Source organism: Sciurus carolinensis, chromosome 11 (assembly GCF_902686445.1).
Source record: "Sciurus carolinensis chromosome 11, mSciCar1.2, whole genome shotgun sequence".
Classification (NCBI taxonomy): domain Eukaryota; kingdom Metazoa; phylum Chordata; class Mammalia; order Rodentia; family Sciuridae; genus Sciurus; species Sciurus carolinensis.
The window spans coordinates 21,660,576-21,688,319 of record NC_062223.1 but is presented as its reverse complement, the minus strand read 5'-3'; the positions used below and the strand labels follow the sequence as shown (position 1 = coordinate 21,688,319).

General features: G+C 34.2%; 2 protein-coding genes across 2 annotated transcripts; both read left to right on the top strand.

Moving 5' to 3' along the window:
- The first annotated feature begins 8,627 nt into the window (after window positions 1-8,627).
- LOC124960206 (olfactory receptor 1052-like) lies at window positions 8,628-10,112 on the top strand. The gene is made up of 2 exons (XM_047518835.1): window positions 8,628-8,805; window positions 9,352-10,112. Exons 1-2 carry the CDS (start codon window positions 8,628-8,630, stop codon window positions 10,110-10,112), a joined length of 939 nt encoding a protein of 312 aa, XP_047374791.1.
- Window positions 10,113-25,915: 15,803 nt separating this feature from the next.
- LOC124960276 (olfactory receptor 1052-like) lies at window positions 25,916-26,855 on the top strand. The gene is given in 2 exon segments (XM_047518986.1): window positions 25,916-26,272; window positions 26,274-26,855. Coding segments are annotated over 2 exon segments (939 nt in total).
- Window positions 26,856-27,744: the final 889 nt, after the last annotated feature.

The window sequence follows — 27,744 nt, the reverse complement described above, 5'->3', positions numbered from 1 at the left end:
ATGCTAATGATCCAACTTGTGGACAACTGAGATTCAAGTCAGTATGATGAGCTACACCCACCCTCTTTCCCCAAAAGTACATTAACTAGAGATAAAACATCTCTACTACCATCAATAAGTCCTTTAAGCATTATGAAGTCCCATCTCCAGTAGATGCTCTGCTAACTTTGGGCTTTGCTGAGTTGTAAGTATATTTAGGAAGTTGTTATGTGGTTTTTATTTTTATAATAAGCTTCTGATATTTCTTTTTATCTCTTGGTACAGAAAGAAAATTACAGGTAGTATGATATCAGCATTTTCTCAAACAGAAAAATATTTTTTTTCCTAATGTAGTTTATCTTTCAGTGATCTTTTCATTTTGTGAAAGGGGTACTACTTACATGATAATTATTTTCTTTTAAGTGCATAAATGTTTAAATTATTTAATACTTAGTGCATATAGTACCTAAAAATTAGTTGAATATTTATGGTAATTTCTTTAAAATGGAATATCTAAAGATCGTAAATTATTGTAGCTCTAGTATGATGAAAAATCACTGTTTTCCAAGTTAGTATAATAATAATATTTGAAAATCATTGGATCCAACTTTGTTTTATGAGTCTCATAAAAATATTTTAATTATTTTCTATGTTCCTTGACTTTGTTACCCCGTCTGGTATATAACCCAGTCACTTCATTCCCAGGGCTCAGATCTTGGTTTTGCTACAGCAGCCTCCTGGTTCTTCCCACTACAAGCCTAATGGGCCTGAAAAAATAGTCTTCAAAATGATGTATGTTGTTTTAAATGTGACCATCCAAAATAGTTTTGTGACTTTCAGTCTGTTATACTTATTGTTGTTAATTGTAGGTTTTTTATGTTATGATTGTCATTAAGTTTTATATCTCTTGTTTGTATTTTGATTTTTTGCCTCTTTTATCCAATAAATATTTCAATTATAAACCACTCAGTGTACGCTTTCTTAAAGAACAAGTACATATGTAAACCTGCAAATTTATGTAATTATGAATACATATAACATGTCTCATATAACATTTAATTGCCTCAATTGTTTTGCATATTTTACTACAATAAGAACATTAAATATAACATTTTCATTCAATATATTGTGGGAAGCTCATTTATAAATATTACTTCTGCATAACCATATCTTGTGGGCAAAGCCACATGAGAACATGCAGAAGCTGCTTCTATTTTGGTGAACAATTGAGGTTCTACAGTAGGGAGATACCATTATTTTAATTATCATTTAACTGTTCTCATAGGTTTTTGACTGGGTTTCATTTTTTACTATAATTAAAATTATCTTAATTTTATGATTTGTCTCATCAATATTCTTAACTATACTCAATCACTGATAATTAGGTATTTTCTAGTGTTCTTCTGAAGTTATAAGTCAAAATAAATCACTGTGAAGGAATTTCTATCTACTTATACTTCTCTATTGTGTCATGACATCTAAAATACTGATCTGAAAATTAGAAAAATCATATCAGAGTATGACTTTTGGTTCTATAAATGTTATTTCCAGGATTTTTTTCCCCTAAGGCAATGTCTCTAAATTACTAATGGGAAAATTGCAAACTGCTGACTTGGTTCCTTTTTTGTGGTTTATTGTAGATGGAATAGAACTCTACATAAACTCGGTCATTGTTCTATGACACCCCAGTGATGTGAGGTTCCTGTTACACTAAACATCCATGCAGAGGAAGGAGGTTGGCATTTAAATAACTCCCAATTATCACTTTACTTCAAAAGTGCTTGTTGGTTTTTCATCTACTTCTTCTTATATCTCTAATGTCTAATATGTTTCCTTACATACTGATGCACTCTTTGAATAACAAACATATGATATATTGCTGTTAATGAAATAGAGTTCCATAGAATATATGACAAATTTGTACTCACATGAACTAAAACCTAGGAGGAGAGTAGGACCAACATGAAGAAGAAAAGTCACTTGTCTTTTACAAAACTGCTTTTGTATAAATCACCACAAATAACATAAATGCTGGACTGAGAATGTGTGGTAATTTAAATCTATAAATATTTTGTACAAACATTCACAGAATGGGCAAATTATGGGGAGAATGTTCTCCTTTCTCTGGGTTTTGGTGGGATAGATTTTGGTGCTCTTGATGGATTCCCAAGAGCTGGGAGGATCTGTCATTGTTACTATCAGGTAGCTAGGAATAAGTTATCTGTATAAATTCTAACTCTTATTAAATATTCTATTAGTTCATCTCAAATATTATATTATTCTATGTTGAAAATTTTTATATCTCACAATCAAACATCGAATGCCAAACCAATTTAAATAAGAGCAAAATGTAGTTCAATGAAATTCTTGATTTTTCTTTTTTTTAACATCTAAATAAATTTTTATTTAGCAGTAACAGAAGGGCTATCATCAAAAAAAATTCAAAGCTTCTGTGAGTGATAATGGCAAGGAGTGAGAACTCAAGTCAGACTGGGAATAAATACTTGCAAAAGCACTTGTGATAAAAGCCTATTATCTTAAATGATAAACCTGATTTAAAAATAAGTCAAAGACCTGAACAGATACCACAGCAAGAAAATATACAGATGCCAAATAAAATATGAAAAGATGCTCCACAACATGTGTTCCCAGAAAAATGCAAACAGCAAGTGCAACAACAGGAAGATGACTTCATTTCCCTTTCAGATAGGTCAAGATCCAGAATACAGATGCGTGCACACACACGCGCACACACACACACACACACACACACACACACACACAGGCAAAGTGCTGACCAAAGTGTGACTCAACAGGAGATGTCATTCACTGCTGGTGAGAATGCAAAATAGTACTGCTATTTTGGAAGATAACGAGGCTGTTTCTTAGAAAACTAAACATACCCTTAATAGTAAATTTGGTTTTAAGTGAAAAATGTTTCTGCCATATTTTATGGGGGGCTACTGATTACACTTAAGAAAAGAATAAAAACAGGGTCTTGAACTGACAAATATCATCCAGAGAGAAAAGGATAATTATGGCTCAGTTGGTTGGAGGTGATTATTTCTCACTGTTTTTTTTTTCTTCCTTCCTTCCTTCCTTCCTTCCTTCCTTCCTTCCTTCCTTCCTTCCTTCCTTCCTTCCTTCCTTCCTTCCTTCCTTCCATCTTTCTTCTTTCTCTTCCTGATTTTGCTTTTCTGCTGTACTTATGTAAACTGTTACGTCTTTACAAAGATATAATTCCACTTGCCTTGCCTCATCCTTCATGCTATTGTCCTATTTTATTTCTACATTTATGTGAAAACCCTCAACATTTTCATTGATTTTGGTTTTTCTTTAAAAAGTATATTAAGAAGAGAAGAAAAATATGTTTAATGTTTCTGATAATCTTCAATTTTATTAACCCTTTTTTTTGCAATGTTTAATCTGCTATTAAGCCCATCTGGTGTAAAGCTCATGTTTTTGTTTGTGTTTTGTTTCTTCGTGTGTGTGTATGTGTGTGTGTGTGTGTGTTGCGCACATGTGTGTATGTGTTTAATTGTAGTACTGGGATTGAACCCATGGGTTTTCAAAGTAACTGAGTTATGTCCCAGGCCTTTTTGTTTTTATTTTGAGAAAGGGCCTTGCTGAATTGCAGAGGCTAGCCTTGAACTTGTGATCCTCCTGTCTCAGCCTCTTGAGATGCAGGGATTACAGATGTGTGCCACCATAGCTGCCTTCATTCTTATCTTTGATATTGTATTTTTAGTATTAGGACTTCTACTTGATTCTTCTTTTAGTTTCCATTTCTTTATTACTTGTTTTCCTTTAAATCCTTGAAAATACATGCACACACATCAGTTGTTTATAATTCCTTGTCTATTAATTTTAATAAATGTATCACATCCATTTCTATTGTCTATTATTTCTAGATATGGATCATAAATATATATTCCTTGCATATTCTTATATTCAGACATAGTCCTTGTATGTCGTATTTTTATTGCTGGATTACTGATACACTAAGGAAATTTAATTTTGTTTTCATCATCTATTTTTTTGTTGTCAATTTTTAAGACGGGGTTTCATTAGGTTGTCCAAGCTAGCTTTGAATCCTCTTGTTTAAGCCTCTTTGATGGGCTTGTTCCACCACATCCAGCCTGTTGTCTTCTTTCAAAGGGTGACACATTTTTCTATAGGCATTTAAATTGCTGGAGGACCCTCTTGATTCTTATAGGCCTATTTATACTTTGATTTTATGCCTTGTTATTTTGTTTTTAGGCTATGGCTCTTTAACTCTAGAGTGTGGTCTCTATTTTTAGAGTATTGGTTTGTTTGTTTTTTATCTGTTCTTGTTAGGTATATGTGACAGTAGAATATATTTTGACATATTGTGCATTCCTGGTATATAACCTGTTCTAATTCTGATGGCATATCGTGGTTGTACATGATGTGGAAATACTCTGGTCCCCAAATATGAATTTAGGAAAGTTGTATCTGATTCATTCTACTGTCTTTCCTATTCCCATAACCCTTCCTTCCCTCCATTCTACTTTTTCTAATCAAATAAACTTGTATTCTTCCCACTGCCCACTTTATTGTGTGTAAGCATTCACACATCATAGAGAACATTCACCTTTGTTTCTTTGGGATTTGCTTATTTCATTTAGCATGAAAATCTCTAGTCGCATCCATTTACCAGCAAACCAAAAGCAATAATTTCATTCTTCTTTATGACTGAATAATATTCTGTTGTGTACATATGCCACATTTTCTTTATCCATTCATCTATTGAAATGCACCTACTTTGGTTCCCATAGTTTTTCTATAATGAATTGAGTTGCTATAAACTCTGATGTGGCTGTGTCACTGTAGTATGCTGATATTAAATCCTTTGGGTATATGCCATGTAGTGGGATAACTGGGTCAAATGGTGGTTCCATTCTAAGTTTTCTGAGGAATTCCATACTGCTTTCCAGAGTGATTGCACCAATTTGCAGTCCCACAGCAATGTATGAGTGTACCCTTCCCCCCACATCCTCACCAATATTTATTGTTACTTGTGTTCTTGATAATTGCCATTCTGACTAGAGTGAGGCAGACATCAGTGTAACCTCAATTTTCATTTCTCCAATTGCCAGATATTGAATATTTTTTCATATATTTGTTGAGCATTCATCTTTCTTCTTCTATGAAGTTCCTATTCAGTTCCTTTGCCTATTTATTGATTAGATTCCTTTGTTGTTGTTGTTGTTAAGTTTTTTGAGTTCTTTGTATATCCTGGAGAGTAATGCTCTATCTGAGGTACAGGTGGCGAAGATTTTCTCCCATTCTGTAGACTCTCTCTTCGTGTTCTTGATTGTTTCCTTTGCTATGAAGAAACTATTTAGCTTGATACCATCCCATATATTGTTTCTTGATTTTATCTCTTGCTCTTTTGGAGTCATGTTGAGGAAGTAAGTTCATAAGTCTACATGTTGGAGAGTTGGGCCTATTCTTTCTTCTAATAGATGCAGGGTGTCTGGTCTAATGCCTACATCCTTGATCCACTTTAAGTTGATTATTTTTCAGGGTGAGATAGGGGTTCAATTTTATTGTAGTGTATATACATTTCCAGTTTTTCTTGCACCATTTATTGAAGAGGCTTTTTTCCAATGTATGTTTATGGCACCTTTGACTAGAATGAGATTACTGTATATATGTGGTTTGTCTTTGTGTATTCTCTTTTGTTCCATTGATTTCAATTCTTTTTTATTGGAGGGGAGGGATGGGTACCAGAGACTGAACTTGGGCACTGGTCCAATGAGCCACATCCCCAGCCTTATTTTGTATTTATTTAGTGACAGGGTCTTACTGAGTTGCTTAGCACCTCGTTATTGCTGGGGCTGACTTTGAACTAGTGATATGCCTGCCTCAGCCTCCCGAGCTGCAGGGATTACAGGCTTGTACCAAAGTCCCTGGCTTAGCCTTTCGATTCTTTTTTTCCAATACCATGCTGTTTTTGTTAATATAGCTCTGTAGTATAACTTAAGGTCTGGCGTTGTGATGCCTCCTGTATCAATGTTTTTGTTCAGGATTACTTTGACTATTCTGGGCCTTTTATTTTTCCAAATAAATTCCAAGACTGCTCTTATTATTTCTGTAAAGAATGTTATTAAAATTTTAATAGGAATTGCACTAAATCTTTATCACACTTTTGGTAGTATGGCCATTATGACAATATTAATTCTGCCTATCTGCTAATATGGGAGATCTTTCCATTTTCTCAGGACTTCTTCAATTCCTTTCTTTAGTGTTATGTAGTTTCATTTTAGAGTCTTTCACCTCTTATTAGGTTGATTCCCAAGAATTCTTGAGGGTTCAAATATATCTTCACATATTCTACATCATAGAAAAAACAGTTCAACTCGACAAATAACTCAAATGCATGTAGACACACACCCACATAGTTCTTAAAATAAGCATTTACTTTAATTTCAATATATTTCTCCCGTTTTCTTAATTCTCATCTCAAAATGTATGCACAGTGGGACAAGTTCTGTTCAGTTTTATCACTGCCACTTTGTGGTAAAATAGTCATCTCTCTCAAAGATTATTCAGACAGTCTTCTAAATGTGTTCCTTGTCTCTGCTCTAGACTTAACTACAGTCGGTTCTCCAAGAAAGTCTATAGCAAAACCTATAAAAGTAAGGTTTTTCTGTGATTCTTTCTGAAAAGCTGTTTGTCAATTCATGAGAGAGTTTCCAAAATTACAAGGGGCTTTTAGTGCATTGTTGTCTATTTCCCATCAATCACTGTCCCTCTTCTTTTTGGTTTGGTCAATTTATTCAGTCCTACTATTTTGCAAAATTCCACCTGTTGGAATTTGAATTGGCTGGAACCTTCTTTCTTCAAATATCCACATACCTAATTAAGCCACTTCCATCAATTTTCTACTCAGCTTTCTCCCTCTGTATAGTTCCCTACTGAAATTTACATCTGTTAGAGTGAAAGATGGTTCCCAGTATCAGACAAGTACTGATCCTTGGTATCAATGGATGTTCTCTTATATTGAAAAAATAATTTGTCAGGTGTGAGCCTATCCAAGATAACAAGATAGGGAGATTATCCTGTATTATCAGCATGGAAACTAAATATAAACACAAGTGCTCTTGTAAGAGGGAGGCAAAGAGAGATTTTGCTACAAAAGTAGAAGAATGTGGTACAGAAATGAAGGAAAGGTTCTGCTGCTCTGTGTATGGAGGACATCTCCACAAGCTCAAAGGGCAATGCAATGGGTTTTCCCCTGTGGCCTCTGGAAAGAATGGGACACTACTGACTCTTAGGTTTAAACCTAATGAAATAATTTCAGAATTCTGACCTGAGAACTGTAAGAAAGTAAATGTTTGCTATTTTAAGTCACCAATTTTTTGCTCAATTGTGATAACAGCAAAAGGAAACTAATATGTAATATATTTCTTTTCTACAATTTCTTTTCACTTCCTTTCCTTACTTATATCTTACAGTATCAATCACCACTGCCTTATATCAATATACAAATTATTTGTTTCCCTAAGGGACTATGAGCTCTTGAAGGCAGGACACTTGTCTTGTTCACTGCTTCATGTCTAGAAAATACAATGTTTATTGACATAGAGCAGTAAATAGTGCATATTTATTGAATGCATGAAAGTACATGTGGATAAACTAATTTGTTGATGTTTTGCCATAATTATTGTTGAATTGTAACATATCATGTCAAAGAAGAAAGAGCTTGTGAAACTAAGTGACTGCCTATGTTTCTGAAAACAAAACAAATCTGATAGTTTTGGTGCTCACGTGACACCTTGCTTCTCTACAGTGGGTTTTCAAGTTTTTTGTGTTAATGTTGAAAAAGGCACGAAAGTACAATAACAAAATTATATGAAGATAACAAATGGAAGGATTTTCACTTTAAATGACACTCCTAATTTTTGAACAGTTTTAATAATTAATAGCAAATAAAAGACTTTATTTATTTTCTCATCACTCAACTCTGCTAGTCCCTGTCTGCACAGTCCATGATCTTCAAAGTGGTTAGAAGATCAGGCAAAAAGAGGTCTGTGGTTTGAGATTTGGAAAGGAAGAGTCTATGGATTATGGAAGTCAGTGTCTTGAGCTTATCTGGGAGGGAAAAATAAATAGGTAACAAATTGCCACAGAATAAGTGACAATTTGTTTTCTCTGGATCTGAGTCATCTCATAGTCCATGGAAAATATGTCACAGAAGGAGACAGAAATTTGGTATCCAGGATCTGGATATGAATGTCAACATACTTGTTAATAATTTTTGAGATAAAAAGGTTTCTTCTTATGTTTATGTGGAAATTGATAACTGGAGAATAAAATAAGTGGGCTGGGTTTGTAGCTCAGTGGTAAAGTGCTTGCTTACCACTCATGAGACCCTGGGTACAAGCCTCAGCATAAAAATAAATAAATAATTGGAAATACTGAAATTTTGAGTCATACTATACAGGTTGCCTAACACACTTACGATGCACTGCTGAAGTCAATCTCTTTTCTTCATCTATGTACAGGGTACCCTAATTATCTCATGTCTGATGGATACTGGATTATGGAGGTCATTTTTTTTTTTCATCTAAGTGACATCTTCTTGTTCAGCTACTAAGGAGCCATATCCACCTGAATGCATGGGAGGCTGGAATCATTCAGGGGTGGAGGAATTCCTTCTGGTAGGGTTAACCGAAAATCCTAACTTGCAGATCCCTCTCTTCTTACTCTTTGCCCTGATTTATTTTATCACTCTGACAGGTAATTGGGGGATGATTGTCTTAATCAGGTTAAACACCCAGCTTCACACTCCAATGTACTTCTGAAGCCAGAATTAAGGACAGGTAGTTAGTGTAGAAATAGGGAATCGGGTCAATTCGAGGAAATGAAGCCATGAAGCCATCTGCCTTTGGAAGTTGGAGACTGCCCCTGGAAGATTGGAATGTCAAGGATCTCCGGAGCCCATTGATTACCAAATTTACCTGCCTTTATCAAGGAGTGCAAGCATGGAGCTGCTAATTAATGCCCCCTGGGCCCTTACCTGCCTGAATCACCTTGGCCCTCCCCCTGCCCATGGTTTCTCAGTAATGCAAAACCAGGCCTAGTCACGTAGGCAGGAAGGAGAGAGATAAGGGAGGAGAGAATTGGAGAACAAAAGAGACTTTAACCTATAAAAGATGTAGGGTGCGCTCTCTTCTGGGGACTTTTAGAACATCAGCCATGGCCCCCTTCTCCCTGCCGGGAGAAGTCTGTATTATTCCCTTTAAATAAACCTGCTTAATATGCTTGCCTTGGCGTGCTTCTCTAGTGCTTAATCTTCAACATTAGAAGAAGCAGAACTCGTCACCGGTAAACGGCGGTATCACTTCTTCCTTAGCAATCTCTCTTTTTGTGATATCTGCTACTCCACAGTTTTCGCTCCTAAGATGCTGGCCAACCTCCTTTCCAAACATAAGTCCAGTACATTTTCTGGCTGTGTTCTACAGAGCTTCTTTTTTGCAGTGTATGTGACCACAGAGGGCATGCTCTTGTCTATGATGGCTTATGACAGGTATGTGGCAATAGCCAATCCCTTGATGTATACAGTCATTATGACCCAAAGTGTCTGTATTCAGATGGTCCTTGCATCTTACTTGGGTGGTCTCATTAATTCACTGACACACACCATAGGTTTGCTCCGACTAGACTTCTGTGGTCCTAACATTGTAGATCATTACTTCTGTGACATTCCTCCTCTCCTGAGGCTTTCCTGCTCTGATGCCCGTACCAATGAGATGCTGCTCTTGTTCTTCTCTGGGGTCATTCCAGTGGTCACTTTCATCATCATCATGGTCTCCTATGTGCACATCATTGTTGCCATCCAGAGAATCCGCTCTGCTGAGGGGAGGCGCAAAGCCTTCTCCACCTGTGTCTCCCACCTGACTGCTGTGACCTTGTTATATGGATCTGTTTCCTTCAGCTACGTCCAGCCAAGCTCTAAGTATTCCTTGGAACAGGAGAAGGTGTCTGCTGTGTTTTACACCTTGGTGATCCCCATGCTGAACCCACTCGTTTATAGCCTGAGGAATAAGGATGTGAAAGATGCAGCAAAAAAATCATTTCTGTGGAAGAGAAACCCCACTTGACTCCATCTTGATTGTGGACTTGCTCACCTAAATTTACAAAGAGACTTTATCTTACAAATAAACTTTATTTAAAGTTGTATCTAGATAGCATCATAAACAAAACTGGAACAGCGATACTGTTAAGCTACTTGGAATAGTAATTTTGAATTTGACTACTGAGCTATTCATTATTTCGATAATATCGTAGCTTCACTCTTTCAAAAGCTGAAAAATATTTCTAATAAACTCTCTTGCTAAATCCGAATGTACTCACCATGGTTTTAAAAGACTGTGATAGTAATTCAAATAAAAATAATAGTTTAATGATAGTGATTTATCAAAAATATTCGTGTCTTGTAGAAGAACTAAAATTTTTCATTTTCATGACTTTCTTAGATCATATCATATTTTTGTTCTAATAGTATTATCATTCAAATAAAGTTTAATATTCTCATTTTTATATTTATATTATTCATAATAGAAGTCTAAAATGACTATAGAAATATGATTCATTATTTGTAGTTTACTTATTCAACATATTTCTTTACAGTACCTCTACTGTTCTAGTTACACTGCACCTTACAAACCTAGAGATTTGAGCACCAGAGCCAAGGGTATTAGAGGAACAAAGCATAGAGGTACCTGGTAAGTGGGAAGTAAGCAATATTTGAAGATGTTTGGCTCTAAGATGGATTTTTTTAAAACAGTAGACAATAAGAATGACAGGTCATTTAGGATCATATATTTCAAGTACCTTTAGTGGGATAGCATTTTTAAGACTCTCAATGGCTAATAAATGAAGCTCAAAATGAAATGCAAAATAATGCTTTAGGAAATTGCTTTTGTGATGTCATTGTTTTCAACATATTCAAAGTCAAGAAATGAATAATTTAGGGGAGAAAAGTAAAAAAAAACTCTGAGTTATATAAAGTTACTGCAGGTGAATAATAAAAGTGTATACATTTTAGAGTTATTTCATAAATAGGACCTGGCAAAGCATTAGATTTCTGGGTTTTGGTTTTGTTATTAGAGAAATGTTTCATAGTGATTTTGAACTTTTGTCCCTTCAATAATAAATTTGAACCTGAAAAATTATTAGATTTTCTGATTTGGGATTTTGTTATTAGAGGAAAAGGTTGATAAGGATTTTGAAACTGTGTCACTACAATAATAAAATTTTCATGAGGAAAAAAGGAAAACAGGGCAAGGGCCTGGGGACATAATTCAGTTGGGAGGGTGCTTGCCTGGAAAGCAGGAGGTCCTGGGTTCAACCCCAGAACCACACACACACACACAAAAAAAGGAAATGGTAAGAACGTGGCATCATTATAACTTCTAAATGAAGAGGTTTGGGGTAGATGGTATGGCCAAGAACAAAACCTAAGAGGTGTCCTGCATTAATGTCCTGCATTAGTCAAGAAACAGCAAAGAGTTTGGAACTGTAGCAAAGAAAGGACAGAAAACATGTTTTAAAGTGCGTCAGATCAGATGGTGTGTAGTGAAGAATCCAAGGGGGCGTAGGATCTGAATGAAAAAAAAGGAAAATTTCCCAATTTACTTGTTGGAAAAGTCATTCTGACTCAATAATCATTAAATCATAGAATGTATTTGTGTAAATGCAACAGAATGACAAGAGTGGAGATAAGAACCCAAAAGAGTTTGCACAGAAATTCAACTAAGTTCTCATTGTCATGTTAGTAAGACTGTCATAGCAAAACTTGTGAGAAGCACATTGCAGGATGTTTGGGTGAAAAGAATCAAAGATGACTTCAAGATATTTTCAACAGATGAGCAAATATGGGATGATTAAAATATATGAAGTTTATAAAATATGTATTATTTTTAAGGATATATATGATAATTACAAAGTTTCTCATGCACTAAGGCCAAAAAAAGAAAAACATCAGGCTTAGTACAAATCAGAGAATTATGTGTACAAGTTCTCTATCAGTAGGTAATAAATGTAAATTTTTAAACTAATTTTTTTACTCGACAAACTAATTAAATCAGTTTTAATTTTTGTAAGCAGGTGGATAGATCACTAATATATCCACAGATTTTACTGCTTTATATTATCTCTTAAAAGCTGAAATATGTAGCATAGAAAAAATATGAAAAATGCATTATTCTGTGAAATTCAAATAATTTATATATTTAAGCTACAAAAGAGTAAAAAAATTGTAAGATACAAAATAATATAGTGAACAGGGTTTGCACACTATCTGAAGACAATCAAGGCACTACCTTGTACTAGATCTTGAACTTTGAGAAAGCATGTATATGAACTTCATATTTGAAAATAACATTGTATCATTATTAATAGTATGCAAAAAGTATATATATGTATAAATATACAAATCTGTGTGTACAGATTTTAAGATACAGATTAATAAAAAGTTGACACATCAATTATAGGTATTGTAGGTAGTAGTTTTAGATAAGGAATTTATGAGTGATCACAAAAATACTTAACTTATTTATTCTTGAATGACTTCTGAAAAACTGCAATGTTTTCAAATTTCAAGAATATGAAAATATGGGATAAAGTGTTTATAAAGTGAGAGGAATATTCTTTTCTTCTGGATGAATGAAATCAGTGGTGACCCAAACCATTATATCCACAAAAATAAGGGGAGTAGCAAGATTCAAAAGAAGTGAATGACTGCTATGTACAAAGAGCATGGGTATATACAGCGAGTACTTCAGAAAGGTGTGACCTTGGAGGGATGAGACAGATTTTTATCACTGTGATTCAGGGAACATTTGGAAACCCAGGGTTGTCATTCATGGAGGCTCTACCAGAGTTCAGAAGAAATCAGCTGAGCAGTTGGCAGAAGCATCCTAGGTTTGACTCCACAGGGCTACATTTTCCTTCAGGACATAAGTTGAAATCTGGCCTGAACAGGCCTGGAGACTAAATAGAGTGGCATACAGAGAGACAGACAAATAAATAAACAAATAGAAAAAAAGGTAGCATGATATGGGTACATAGGAGACATGACAGATTAATAGACAAAAGAAAGGAGGGAAGGAAGAGAGAAAAATGGATCGATGATGGACTCAAGTGAACAACTTTAGAAGAGCAGAGAAGAGCTTTGGTAGTGTTCAAAATAATACAGGAAATACAGAATGCCCAAAATGAGCACTTCAGCTGTCTAGAAGACAAAGATTTGCTAGAGGGAAGGAACAGCGATAAATATAAAGAAGATTTTCCCTTTATAACAGTTGCCAGGCTTGTATCCCTCTGCACACCAGGTAGAGAGGGTGAGAATATTCTTTTAAAAAACACAAGTGAAAACATAAGGGAGATCAGTTTAGTATAGGGAGAGATGGAAGGAGAAGGAGGAGGAAACATGGAAAATGAGAGGAACAGTGGAATGACTCAGAAGCAGGACAAGTGGAAGAAGCATGAGGTTGGATACTGAGCCCCTGCAAGCCTGAACAATTAATAATTAAATTTGTACCTATCTGGGAATGTGAAACCCTTCCTTGAAAAACGTAATGTCATCTTCAGGTTCTGTGTTGTTTTCATTCATGGGGAAATAGTCAAAAAGAGAGAAAACACATAAAACACAACAGGTCCCAGAATGTCTGCATGTTAGTGTTAGAAAAGGCTTTGACAAATTGCATAATTAACATATCAAAGAAAATAAATAGTTGGAAACATTGTTTAAGGTAAAGTAACTTAAGGAAAATTTAAATACATGAAAATGAAAACATGAAATTGTGTGACAAAAAATTATTCAGACTCTGAAATTAAGAACTTTTGAAAATAAGAGCATGCCGGACAACGTAAAAAGAGTATTGATAAACTCCAGCATATATCAATATAAATGATCTAAACTGAAGCACAGGGAGAAAATATGTACAAAACCAGGTCAAAGAAACATGAAATTCAATCACATGCTGTGAAAAACATTTAGGTGAATTCCCAAAGGATGAGGAGAGGATGGATAGAATGCAGACTTGAAATACAAGCAGATTTTAAATACAATAAGAAAAACTGACTACATTTTTCCTCAACCAATAATTTTAACAAACATATTCAAAAGGAGAAAAGATGCCTTGCTCTTAGCAGAGTTATTCAAATATTTAAAACTGATAACAAAATTGTCCATCGCTGAATGAATACTCATTTTTATGTATTCACACAGTGGTTATGTAAACAGAATTATACAAAAAATGTAGTGATGTACACAACAATGTAGATGCCTCACACTAATGTTAGGCTCAATAAAAGAAGACACAAAAATGAACATATGTAACCTTCATTTGTATAAGATTTAACAATATGTATATCACAGTTAAAATATTCTGTTCAGGGAGACATATTTATGAGTGCTGGAAAGGATCATGATTTAGCTGGTAATCAATCATACTGACATAAGTACTATATAAATAGTTTTAATATAAAATGAACATAAACTAAACTGTGCATGTTTTTAAAAAGTCCAAAGAGGAAAACATGACAATATAGACTCTCAATGAAGATAAGAGAAAAGCAAAAAGAAAAGTAAATGTTAAGTTCATGTAAAGTTCCACATAATGATTGAATTTGATTGCACAGTAGCAGAAAGGGTTTAAAATAAATAAAATATAAATAAGTATGCAAACTACAGGTTCCATTATTGGAGCTAAATTATGTAAAGTTCTAACATTAGAAGGATAGTTACAACAGGAAGAAGTGCCATTATGTTTATATTTCAAAAATGCACAATTTAAAATGTGAAGCACATCACAAAAAATAAAGTCAATGTGAAAGTTAGGATCAAAATATAAATCAAAGTTATTTTAAAAACTTAATAGGCATGACATTTTTAAACTAAAACTCTATACATTTTGATCACTATGGAGAAAAATAATATATTGAATCATATTGTTATTTAAGATGAATTTATAGAGTGAAAAAGGAAGCTACACATCCAGTAGAAATATTCTTTGCACATATAATACATATGGTTTTACAAACATACATGTATATATACACACATACATATTTTATATGTATATGTATATATATCCATACCAAAATCAACCAGATTAATAAAACAGAATTTGGAATATAAAAATCAAAACAGTACCACAACCATGTCACACAACAGATATCAAAATGATTTCCACCAAATATAAAAATGAAGTTCCTTAACTTCATTAATCATGAGGGAAAAGAAAATTAAAGTCACAAGAAACTCCATTTGTCCTAACACCAGAATGGATACAACGCAATAGGTAAATCATAGGAAGTATTGATGAAGATGTGGCTCAACCAGAAATTCTCATGAAGCACGAATGGGAAACCTTCCTGGAATCTCAATTGACATTTCAAAACACTTTCCAGGTAAATTTGGAAAAATGTTGAAAGTTATCTAAGAATGCTTCACAGACTACAGCATATCTGTATTATATTGTATATATTAAATGGTTTTTAGCAACAACATTATGGTGCCTAAAAAGAAAGAGAAAATATGCGATTGTTGCTTAGGGGAAAACTACAGAAAGTAAAATCTATCTCTGAATAACCTAAGTGTCAGATTGAGAAAAAAAAAAAAAAGATTTCAAAATTACTCTTAAAGGTAATATGTTCAAATAACTGAAAGAAATATGAAGAATTGCAGGAAAATGGGAACAATTTCTTATCAAATAAATTTTTTTAAATTTAAACATTTTAATTTGTTATTTTTTTAGATTTACATGATATAGAGTATATTTGGCATATTATATATACATGAAGTATAACTTATTCAAATTAAGATACCATTCATGTGGTTGTATACGATGTTGAGATTCACTGGTGGTATATTCACATATGAACATAGGGAAGTTATGCCTGATTCATTCTACTGTCTTTCTTATTCCCATCCCACCACCCTTCCTTTCATTCCTCTTTGTCTAATCCACTGAACTTCCTTTCTTTCCCGGTCTCTTTTGTTGTGTGTTAACATCTGCATATGAAAGAGAACCTTAGACCTTTGGTTTTTTTTTGGGGGGACTGCATATTTCACTTAGTACGAAGTCTGCAGAACCATCCATTTATCAGCAAAAGTCATAGTCATTCTTTTTAATGGCAGTGTACTATTCCATTGCATTTATTTACCACATTTTCTTTATCCATTAATCTATTGAAGGACAACGAGATTAGTTCCATACCTTAGCTATTGTGAATTGAATTGTTATAAACTTTGATGTGTCTGTGTCAATACAGCATGCTGATTTTAAGTACTTTGGGTATAAACTGGAGAGTGGGATATCTGGCTTCTACTTTTTTGAGTAATCTCCACACTGCTTTCCAGAGTGCTTGCACCAATGTTCAGTCTCATAAGCAATGTATGAGTGTACCCCTTTCCCACATCCTCACCAACATTTATTGTCACTTATATTCTTGATAATTACCATTCTCACTGGAGTGAGATAGAACCTTAGTGTAGTTTTAAGTTGCATTTCTCTTATTGCTAGATGTTGAACATTTTTTTCATGTATTTGTTGATCATTCATCTTTCTTCTTCTGTGAAGTGCCTGTTCAGTTCCTCTGCCCATTTATTGATTGGTTTATTTTGTTGTTAATTTTTTTGAGATCATTGTATATCCTGGAGATTAATGCTCTGAGGTTCAGGTGGCAAAGATTTTCACCCATTCTGTAGGCTCTCTCTTCTTGCTCTTGGTTGTTTCCTTTGTTGTGATAAAGCTTCTAGTTCGATACCATCCCAGTTATTGATTCTTGATTTCACTTCTTGTGCTTTAGAAGTCTTGTTGAGAAAGTCAGTTCCTAAGCCAAAATGCTGGAGGGTTGGACCTATACTTTCTTCTAGTAAGTGCAGGGTCTCTGGTCTAATACCTAGGTCCTTGATCCACTTTAAGTTGAGTTCTACGTAGAGTGAGAGATGAGGGTTAAAATTCATTATGCTACACATGCATTTCCAGTTTTCCCAGCACCATCTGTTGCAGAGGTGATTATTTCTGCAAAGTACATTTATGGGGCCTTTGTGTAGTATAAGGTAACTGTATTTATGAGGGTTTGTCTCTGTGTCTTCTACTCTGTTCTGTTGGTCTTCATGTCTGTCTTAGTACCAATACCATGATTGTTTTGTTACTATAGCTCTGAAGTAATTTAAGTCTGGTATTGTACGGCCTCCTACTTGACTCTTCTCACTAAGGATTGCTTTGGCTATTCAGGACCTCTTGTTTTTTCCAAATGAATTTCATGACTGCTCTTTCTATTTCTATGAAGACTGTCATTGGAATTTTAATAGGAATTGCATTAAATCCGTATTGAACCTCAGTAGTATGAACATTTTAACAATATTAATTCTTCCTATCCATGAACATGAGGGATCTTTCCAGTTTGTAAAATATTCTTCAGTTTCTTTCTTTAGTGTTCTGTAATTCAAATAGAAAATTTTACTTCAAAAAAGGATTAGCTGAGGCTGGGGTTGTAGCTCAGTGGTAGAGCACTTGCCTAGCATGTGTGAGACACTGAGTTCAATCCTCAGCACCCACATAAAAATAAAATAATAGAAAATAAAACAAAAGCATTGTATCCATCTAAATTTAATTTTTAAAAGGGATTACTGCCAGGCCCGGTGGTGCACGCCTGTAATCCTAGCACCTTGGGAGGCTGAGGCAGAAGATCACAAGTTCAAACCCAGTCACAGCAAATGTGAGGCGCTAAGAAACTCAGCTAGCACCTACCTCTAAATAAAACATAAAACAGGACTGGGGATGTGGCTCAGTCTTATCTCTAATAAGATTCTTTGTGTTAAAAAAACAAACATGTAATTAAAGATAAAATGTAGGAAAAAGAGATATTTTGGGTAGGCTTTTTTAATGCTGAAATTCACAGGTGGGTTGCTTTTTTACATATGGAAGAGTGAAATATGTGATTGATTACAAATTGTGATCTTTATTGATTTTTTTAAAGACTCAATAAGAAATAAAAGAGAAGCCATTGAGTTCAGTCCCTGATATCAACCCCCGCCCCCCAAAAAAGGGATTGCTAAAAATGCCAAATGGGAATTCTATGTCCAACAGTATAACTGAAATCCCTAGAGGATTTGAGAACACAGTTGGTATGACAGAAGAAATTATTACTAAACTTGAAAATAGAAGAAGAGAAATTATCTCTTTTGTAGAACAACAACACAAAGAGCAAGAAAATCAATAGGATCTCATAGACACTTGGGCAATCATAAAACATAAAACAGATACATATATGAGGTCTCAAGGGAGATAATGAGAGAAAGAAAAAACTGAAATTATCTGATATAAAAATAGCCATAACTTTTGCAATTAGCATTCAAGTGGGTGTTGAAGTCTCTGACATGCAAGGTGAGCTACATATTTTCACTTCCCATTTACTCAAATAATAAGAGAGAAAAAGAAAATTCAGTGTCAAATATTTTATATTTTATTTCTTTTTTTACTTTCTATTTTTTGTAATTTATTTATTTGTTTTTTATTTTTACAGCCTGCATTTTGATTTATTGTACACAAATGGGGTACTTCTTTTTGTTTCTATGGTTGAGCATGATGTAGATTCATACCATTCGTGTAATCATACATGTGCCTAGGATAATGATGTCTGTCTCATTCCACCATCTTTCATACCCCCACCCCCCTCTCCCTTTACAGAATCTAACATTTCTTATAAAATCTTTAAAGAATCAATATAAAACGTTATATAAAAGGAAGTTTTTAAATGATACTTTTCAAATGAATATCTTTGTTAGTCATTGAGGCACATGATAAACATACACTTTTAGGTTGCTGTTGTTCTTGACTCAGATTTTAGCATATCTTGATTTTATTGTTTGAGAATTTTATTCCTCTATGGCTAAAACATAAACAAATCAAAATCAAAACTCCATATAAAACATATATTGGAGTCCAATATACAAAAACCTATTAAATCATACTCACCACATTGAATTTATAATTTATATCTTTCTCTTTCTTTTCTTCTCTAGTATGGTTTTGTAGAGCACACACTTTTATAGTTATTAAATAGGCAACATAACCATCATATATATATATATATATATATATATATATATATATATATTCATTCAATAAATACACATGATTTTCAAATGAACAGATTTGAACATATATTTTAAAGGAAAGCCTAAAAATCTTTAAGTCAGATTCACAAATAGTGCATTCATATTCCATGACATCATAGATTTGTAACATTTCTACATATGCCAATTATGTAAGGATTAATCATGAGATAAAATATTTTACTCTAATAAGATTCTTTGTGTTAAAAAAAACAAACATGTAATTAAAGATAAAATGTAGGAAAAAGAGGTATTTTGGGTAGGCTTTTTTAATGCTGAAATTCACCGGTGGGTTGCTTTTTTACATATGGAAGAGTTGAAATATGTGATTGATTACAAATTGTGATCTTTATTGATTTTTTTAAAGACTCAATAAGAAATAAAAGAGAAGCCATTTGACAGTAGACTTATTCCCAAAGAAAAAAGGAATAGTTCACAATTTTCAAAGGGATTTATTACACTAAATTATAAAAATTTCTTGAGGCATCAATTTCTTTATATGTATATTTGTATTAATTATGAAGTATGTGAATTGCAGTATGTGGCATTGTTTAGAGGATATTTAATTTTATTACTTTTTCCCTTATTTGCATCTGAAAACCTACTTTCATTATGCATCTAATAGCATTCATTCATTGACTGTTTCAATGGTTCTGAATTATTTTATCTTTTGACATAGTAATATTTTTCATTTTGTATACCCAAACACTGTAAATTTATTATGTTGGGACCTTCAATCAGCTGGTAATTTTTCATACTTCTTTGTATTTTGTACAATATTTTAACTGGTCTTAATTGTCATTATTTTCTTCTCCACATTTCATATCTAAGTCATGCTAATGAATTAACAGTAGAACTTACACATTATCTTCCACCCTGTCTCAAACACACAAATAGTTCTTATATTTATTTGAATTAATAAAGAGGACTAAATACAAATTATGTTACAGCCAATAAGCTTATGTGAAAGATATGCAAAAATCTCCCTGCTCTATTATTATTTCCCTATGTTTTCAGCAGAATGAAAGTTACAAGGGAATCCTGAACACACTCCATAGATCTATGGTGCCTACTGAATTATTAGAGAGGGGAAAAGCATACGCATAGCCAGGAGCAGGCCACACAACTCAGTTAATTCTGTGTATTTGTTGAGTATGTAGACTGTTATAAAACTTTAATTCAGTGAGTTGTGATTCAAGTTTTGAGTATGATATAACGCGTTAATTTATATTAATTTCATAATGAACCAAGTAGATAAGGCATCTATAAATGCTCCCATTTCAAAGAAAAATAAAGAACTTCAGTGAGTTCTTCATTAGAACATTTGTCTGAGTAACATCTGTATATAATTAGAATGTGTTTTTTATTTCCTGGAATTGCATCTGTAAACTGTATTTTGTATGTTATTGCAAAACTGATTTTTAGAGAAAATACAGGTTTTCCAAACTGTCCTTCATATAAAACACTACAATTTTAACATTTTATCAAAGGCAAAGTTATGGCATCTACTGAATAATGGATGAGAGGAACATGCAGATCTATGATCAATTCCACTCTCCAGAGACCAGAGGATGCTAATGATTCAACTTGTGGACTACTGAGATTCATATCCACATGAGGAGCTACACACTCTCTTTCCCTAAAAGAACAGTACCTAAAGATAAAACATCTCCACAGGCATCAATATTAGTCCTTTCAGAATTACTGAAAAACTGGTCTCCAGTAGACACTCTGCTAACTTTGGGCTTTGCTGAGTTGTAAGTATATGTAGGAAGTCATTCTGTCCATTTATTATAAGCTATTGATATTTATTTTTATGTTTTGATACCAAAAGAAACTTTCAAGAGTTGTATCATATCAGCATTTTCCCAAAAAGAAAAAAAAAAACTTTTTTATCCTAACATGTAGTTTGTTTTTCAATGATTTTCACTGGTTTTTCCTTTTTTAAGGAGGGTACCATTTATGTGATTTCTATATCAAATATTTTCTTTTGGGTGTAAATGCATAAATGTTTAAATTATTAAATATTTTGTTCATATAGCACCTAAAATTATTTGAAAATTTATGGAAATTCCTTTAAAATGGAATATCTGAGGATTATATATTACCTTATCTATAGTATGATGCAAACCACTTTTTTTCAACTTAGTAAAATAGTGTTCAGAAATCATTTGGATCTAACTTTCTTTTAAGATTGTTATAAAAATATTTTAATTTTTGCTATTTTCCTTGAGTTTTTCACTACATCCTATCTATAACACAATTATTTAATTGCTAGAGCTCAGATCTTGTTTTTGCTATAGCAAACTGCTTCTTCTTCCATCTCCAATGCTAATGGGCCTGACTGAAATATTCTTCACAATAAGGTACATTGTTTTAAATTTGATTATTTAAACTATACTTTTGTAACTTTCAGTCTGTAACAGTTACTCTTGTTGATTTTAGGTTTTAAAGTTATAATGATAATCACTGTTAAGTTTTTTATTTCCTGTTTGTAATTTGAGTTTTTGCTTCTTTTGTCCAATATTTTAATCATAAACCATTCATTGTATGCTTTCTTAAGTATAAATGCATATTTATACCTGAAATTTATTTAACTATGAAAATATGTAACACATTAAGTATAACATTTAATCAGATCAACTGTTTTGCATATATTTTATTATAATGTGAAAATTACATAAAATACATAGCTATATTATTTTCATTAAGTAATTTGGGGTAAATGCTCTTATAAATATTACATCTGCATAATCATATCTTGTGGGCAAAGCCACACGAGAGCATGCAGGATGCTTCTATTTTGGTGAACAATTGAGACCCTATGGTAGAAATATACCAGTATTTCGATAATCATTTAACTTTTCTCATAGGCTTTTGGCTGAGTTCCATGTTTTACTATGATTGAAATGATCTTAATTCTGTGATTTCTCTCACCAATACTCTTAACTACACTTAGTCACTGATAATTATATATTTTCACATGGTGTTTAGAGTTATAAGTCAAAATAAATCACTGTGCAGGAACACACCATCTACTTCAACTTTCCCATTTTGTCATGACATGTAAGATACTGACCTGAAAATTTAGAAAAGTCACATCAGAGTATACTTTTGGTCCTATAAATGTTATTTCCAGGATTTTTTTTCCCTAAGAGACTATTCAGAGTTATTAGGATTTGAGAAGAGTCTTTAATTTTTCAGGAAGGCAACACTAAGTGGTAGTAAAAACCCTGCATTTAGTGTCAGAATGAATTTCTGTTCTGACTGTAATTTGAATGTCAAAGGAACAAATCATCCAGCAACCTTGGTAACATGTTTCTCTGCTTGTGGTTTTCTACTGTGGTATCAATAAACAAGGCAGAGATGTTACTGAAGACCTAAGGTAGTCACACTCCTCCTCCTTTCCCCTCTCTGCCTCATATGGTTCCTGTTCCTCCGTGTTCTGATGGTGAGACCTGTCCATCAGCACCATGACTCAGGCCATTTTGAATGCTCTAGTTGAAGACTTACCCTGGTAAAATTGGCAAGTACTCATCTATTTCTCTGAATGATTAAAATCACAAATGCTGATGACTTGGTTCCCATTCGTGGTTTGTTGTACTGGAACTCAGTCATTGTTCCATGACACCCCAGTGATGTGATGTCCCTCTTACACCAAGCAACCTTGCAGAGGAAAGGGATTGGCATTTAAATAACACACAAGTGTTCCTTTACTTTAGAAGTACTTTGATTTGTTTTTCAGGTTGATTTTTGTAATCACAATCCTCTTTGATTTTGTCCTTTGCACTTTGGTTTTATTAACAATGAACACAAAATCTTCTTGCGACTTCCAAGTACTTTATTTCTTCTTTTCTTTCTATAGATTCAATGTTCTTTCAAAGGTCATGGATCTAAAACACAGATAGAATCTGATTGGTTTCCTCAATTTTTGAGGGATGAAGCTATGTGTGTAGAATGAAGATTTTTACTTTGACTTAACAATAAATGCTGACCTCAGTAAAGGTAGAGTTCCATGAGGATACAACTCATTTATACATCTTAAATCTCTAATACCTATTATGTTTCCTTACACAGAGGATGCAATCTTTGAATGAGAAACATATTATATAATATTGTTGTGAATGAGGTACATTTTCCATAGAACATTTGTCCTTAAATAAATTAAAACCTAGGAGGAAGGTAGGACAAACAAGAAGCAGAAAAAAATGCATTATTTTATATAAAACTGCTTTTGTATAAACCACCACAAATAACTTAAGACTAGATTGAGAATGTGTGGTAATTTAAACCTGTAAGTTATTTTCTACAAACACTTACAATATGGGCAAACTATAGAGAGAATGTCCTCCCTTCTCTGGGTTTTGGCAGAACAGATTGTGCTGCTCTTAATGGACTCTAGACAGCAGAAAGGATCTGTCATTGTTACTATCAGACAATAAAGAATAAATTATTTACACAGAGTTTACCTTATTAAATATTCTATTACATCATCTCAGATATTGTACTGCTATATGTTGAAGAATTTTCCATCTCACAATCAAACATCAAATGCTAAATTATCATGAGTATAGTTCAATAGAACTTGATTTTTCAAATTTATTTCTTCATATCTGACATTTAGGAAAAAAATACAATTCCAGAAACATTCACAAATGCACATCCACACACACACTCACACATCCCCTAAAATGGCGATTTATTTTAAGTTCAATTTATTTCTCCCGTCTTCACATTTCACAATTCAAAATGGATGACAGAGAGACCACTTCTGGGACATTTTCCCACTACCCCTTTTTTGTAAGATACAGTCATTGCTCTCAAAGATTATTGAGACTGCCTTCCAAATGTCTTCCTTGCTTCTATTCTTAACTTAGTGGAGTCTGTTCTCCCAGAAAATTCTAGAGCAAAAACCTGTACAACTATGGTTCAGATCATGTGATCCTTTCTGCAAAGCTACTCCTCATCTTGTAAGAGAGTTTCCAAAATGACAAGGTGCTCCCAGAGCAATGCTGTCTATTTCTCATCAGTCACTCTCGCTCTACTTTTTGGTTTGGTCAATTTATTTAGTCCTCCCATAGTGCAAAATTCCACCATTAGCACTTTTAAGTTGCTAGAACATTCTTTCTTCAGAGAGTCACATATCCATCCATTCACTATGATGGGATCCACAGATGTTACCTTATATGGAAAAGGGATTTGTCAGGTGTGAACCCATCCAAGATAACAGGATAGGAAGATTATGCTGTATTATCACCATGGAAACTAAATATAAACACAAGTGCTCTTGTAAGAGGGAGGCAAAGAGAGATTTTGCTACAAAAGGAGAAGAATGTGGTACAGAAATGAAGGAAAGGTTCTGCTGCTCTGTGTATGGAGGACATCTCCACAAGCTCAAAAGGCAATGCAATGGGTTTTCGCCTGTGGCCTCTGGAAAGAGTGGGACTCCACTGACCCTTAGGCTTAAACCTAATGAACTAATTTCAGAATTCTACCTGAGAACTGTAAGAAAGTAAATGTTTGCTATTTTAAATCACGAATTTTTGTGTTCAATTGTGATAACAACAAAAGGAAACTAATATGTAATATAATAGATTTTCTTTTCTATAATTTCTTTTCACTTCCTTTCCTTACTTGTATCTTACAGTATCAATCACCACTGCTTATATCAATATAAAAATTCTTTGTTTCCCTAAGGGACTATGAGCTCTTGAAGGCAGGACACTTGTCTTGTTCACTGCTTCATGTCTAGAAAATACAATGTTTATTGACATAGAGCAGTAAATAGTGTGTATTTATTGAATGCGTGAAAGTACATGTGGATAAACTAATTTGTTGATGTTTTGTCATAATTATTTTTTATTTGGTAACATAATATGTCAAAGAAGAAAGAGCTTGTGAAAATAAGTGACTGCCTATGTTTCTGAAAACAAAACAAATCTGATAGTTTTGGTACTCACATGATACCTTGCTTCTCTACAGTGGGTTTCCAAGTTTTTTTGTGTTAATGTTGAAAAAGGCACCAAAGTGCAATAACAAAATTATATGAAGATAACAAATGGAAGGATTTTCAATTTAAATGACACTCCTAATTTTGAACAGCCTTAATATTAAACAGCAAATAAAATACTCTACTTTATTTCTCCTGAGTTAATTTTGCTAGTCCCTGTCTGCACAGTCCCTGATCTTCAAAGCGGTGAGAAGTTCAGGCAAAAAAGAAGTCTGTGTTTTGAGTTTTGGGAAGGAATGGTCTGTGGGATTGTGGAAGTCAGAGGCATAGGATAAGGAAAGATTTGTTTTCTCTGAATCTTGCCCATGAAAGATGAGAGTAGGCATATGTCACAGAAGGGGACAGAAATTTGGTATCCAGGATCTGGGTATGAATGTCAAGTATACCTATTAATGTTTTTTTAATAAAATGGTTTCTTCTCATCTTTGATGTGGAAATTGATAAGTGGAGTATAAAATAATGAGGACTGGGGTTGCAGCTGAGTGGTAAAGTGCTTGCCTAGAACTCATGAGGCCCTGGGTTCAAGTATCAGCACCACATAAAGATAAATAATTGGAAATACTGAAATTTTAAGTCATACTATACAGGTTGCCTAACACACTTACCATGCACTGCTGAAGTCAATCTCTTTTCTTCATCTATGTACAGGGTACCCTAATTATCTCATGTCTGATGGATACTGGATTACAGAGGTCATTTCTTTTTTCATCTAGGTGACATCTTCTTGTTCTACTACTAAGGAACCATATCCACCTGAATGCATGGGAGGCTGGAATCATTCAGGGGTGGAGGAATTCCTTCTGGTAGGGTTAACCGAAAATCCTAACTTGCAGATCCCTCTCTTCTTACTCTTTGCCCTGATGTATCTCATCACTCTGACAGGTAATTGGGGGATGATTGTCTTAATCAGGTTAAACACCCAGCTTCACACTCCAATGTACTTCTTCCTTAGCAATCTCTCTTTTTGTGATATCTGCTACTCCACAGTTTTCGCTCCTAAGATGCTGGTCAACTTCCTTTCCAAACATAAGTCCAGTACATTTTCTGGCTGTGTTCTACAGAGCTTCTTTTTTGCAGTGTATGTGACCACAGAGGGCATGCTCTTGTCTATGATGGCTTTATGACAGGTATGTGGCAATAGCCAATCCCTTGATGTATACAGTCATTATGACCCAAAGTGTCTGTATTCAGATGGTCCTTGCATCTTACTTGGGTGGTCTCATTAATTCACTGACACACACCATAGGTTTGCTCCGACTAGACTTCTGTGGTCCTAACGTTGTAGATCATTACTTCTGTGACATTCCTCCTCTCCTGAGGCTTTCCTGCTCTGATGCCCGTACCAATGAGATGCTGCTCTTGTTCTTCTCTGGGGTCATTCCAGTGGTCACTTTCATCATCATCATGGTCTCCTATGTGCGCATCTTTGTTGCCATCCAGAGAATCCACTCTGCTGAGGGGAGGCGCAAAGCCTTCTCCACTTGTGTCTCCCACCTGACTGCTGTGACCTTATTCTATGGATCTGTGACCTTCAGCTACATCCAGCCAAGCTCACAGTATTCCTTGGAACAGGAGAAGGTGTCTGCTGTGTTTTACACCTTGGTGATCCCCATGCTGAACCCACTCATTTATAGCCTGAGGAATAAGGATGTGAAAGATGTAGCAAAAAAATCATTTCTGTGGAAGAGAAACCCCACTTGACTCCATCCTGATTGTGGACTTGCTGACCTAACATTGCCTTCCAAAGAGACTTTGTTTAAAGTTGTATCTAGCATCTCAAACAAAACTAGAACAGAGATATTATTAAGCTACTTGGGACAGAAATTTTGAATTTGACCTGAAGATTGAAAAATCACTCTACTGAGCCATTCATTTTTTGTGGAGTGTAGTAGCTTCCCACTTTCCTAAGCTGAAGAGTGTTTCTAATAAACTCTCATGCTAATCTGATGGTGCTCACCATCATTTTAAAAGAATCTGATAGTGATTCATATAAAAAGATATTCTAATAATAGTGTGTGGGGGTCCTCTCTGCCATGTCACATGGATGCAAAAAGGTTAACTGCTGGAGGATGATGTTGCCAGTATATCACTCAATTACCCAAAAGTCTTATCTTCTCAGTAGACACACAAGAGCCAATACTCTTTTTAAATGTGAGGGGGCATGGCAGGTCTGGCCATACCAGCTCTGGTCTCTAACAACAACAACTTTATTTATAGTATCCAGGAAAAGGGGGCAAGGACCAGGAATAGCTTCTGTGCTGGACAGGATAGGGTGCAGTTAGGGGAGTTATTCTCTTAAGGGGGAATACTCCAGAAGGAGACAGGGAACCACTCCCACACAGCCCCACATGCTTCCTGGCAGTTTCTAGAAGTCAGGCCTCTGCGTCCCATGGTTCAACCTAGTCTGATTCGGCTAAATAAGGATGGCTTCCCACAGGGATTTCTCAAATATATTGGTGTCAAAGAAGAATTAAAATGTTTCATTTTCATGATTCTTAGCTCAAACCACATTATTCATTTTTAAAATGTCATTATTCAAATAAAGTTTTATATTTTCCCTTTTATATTTATATTATTCATAATAGAAGTC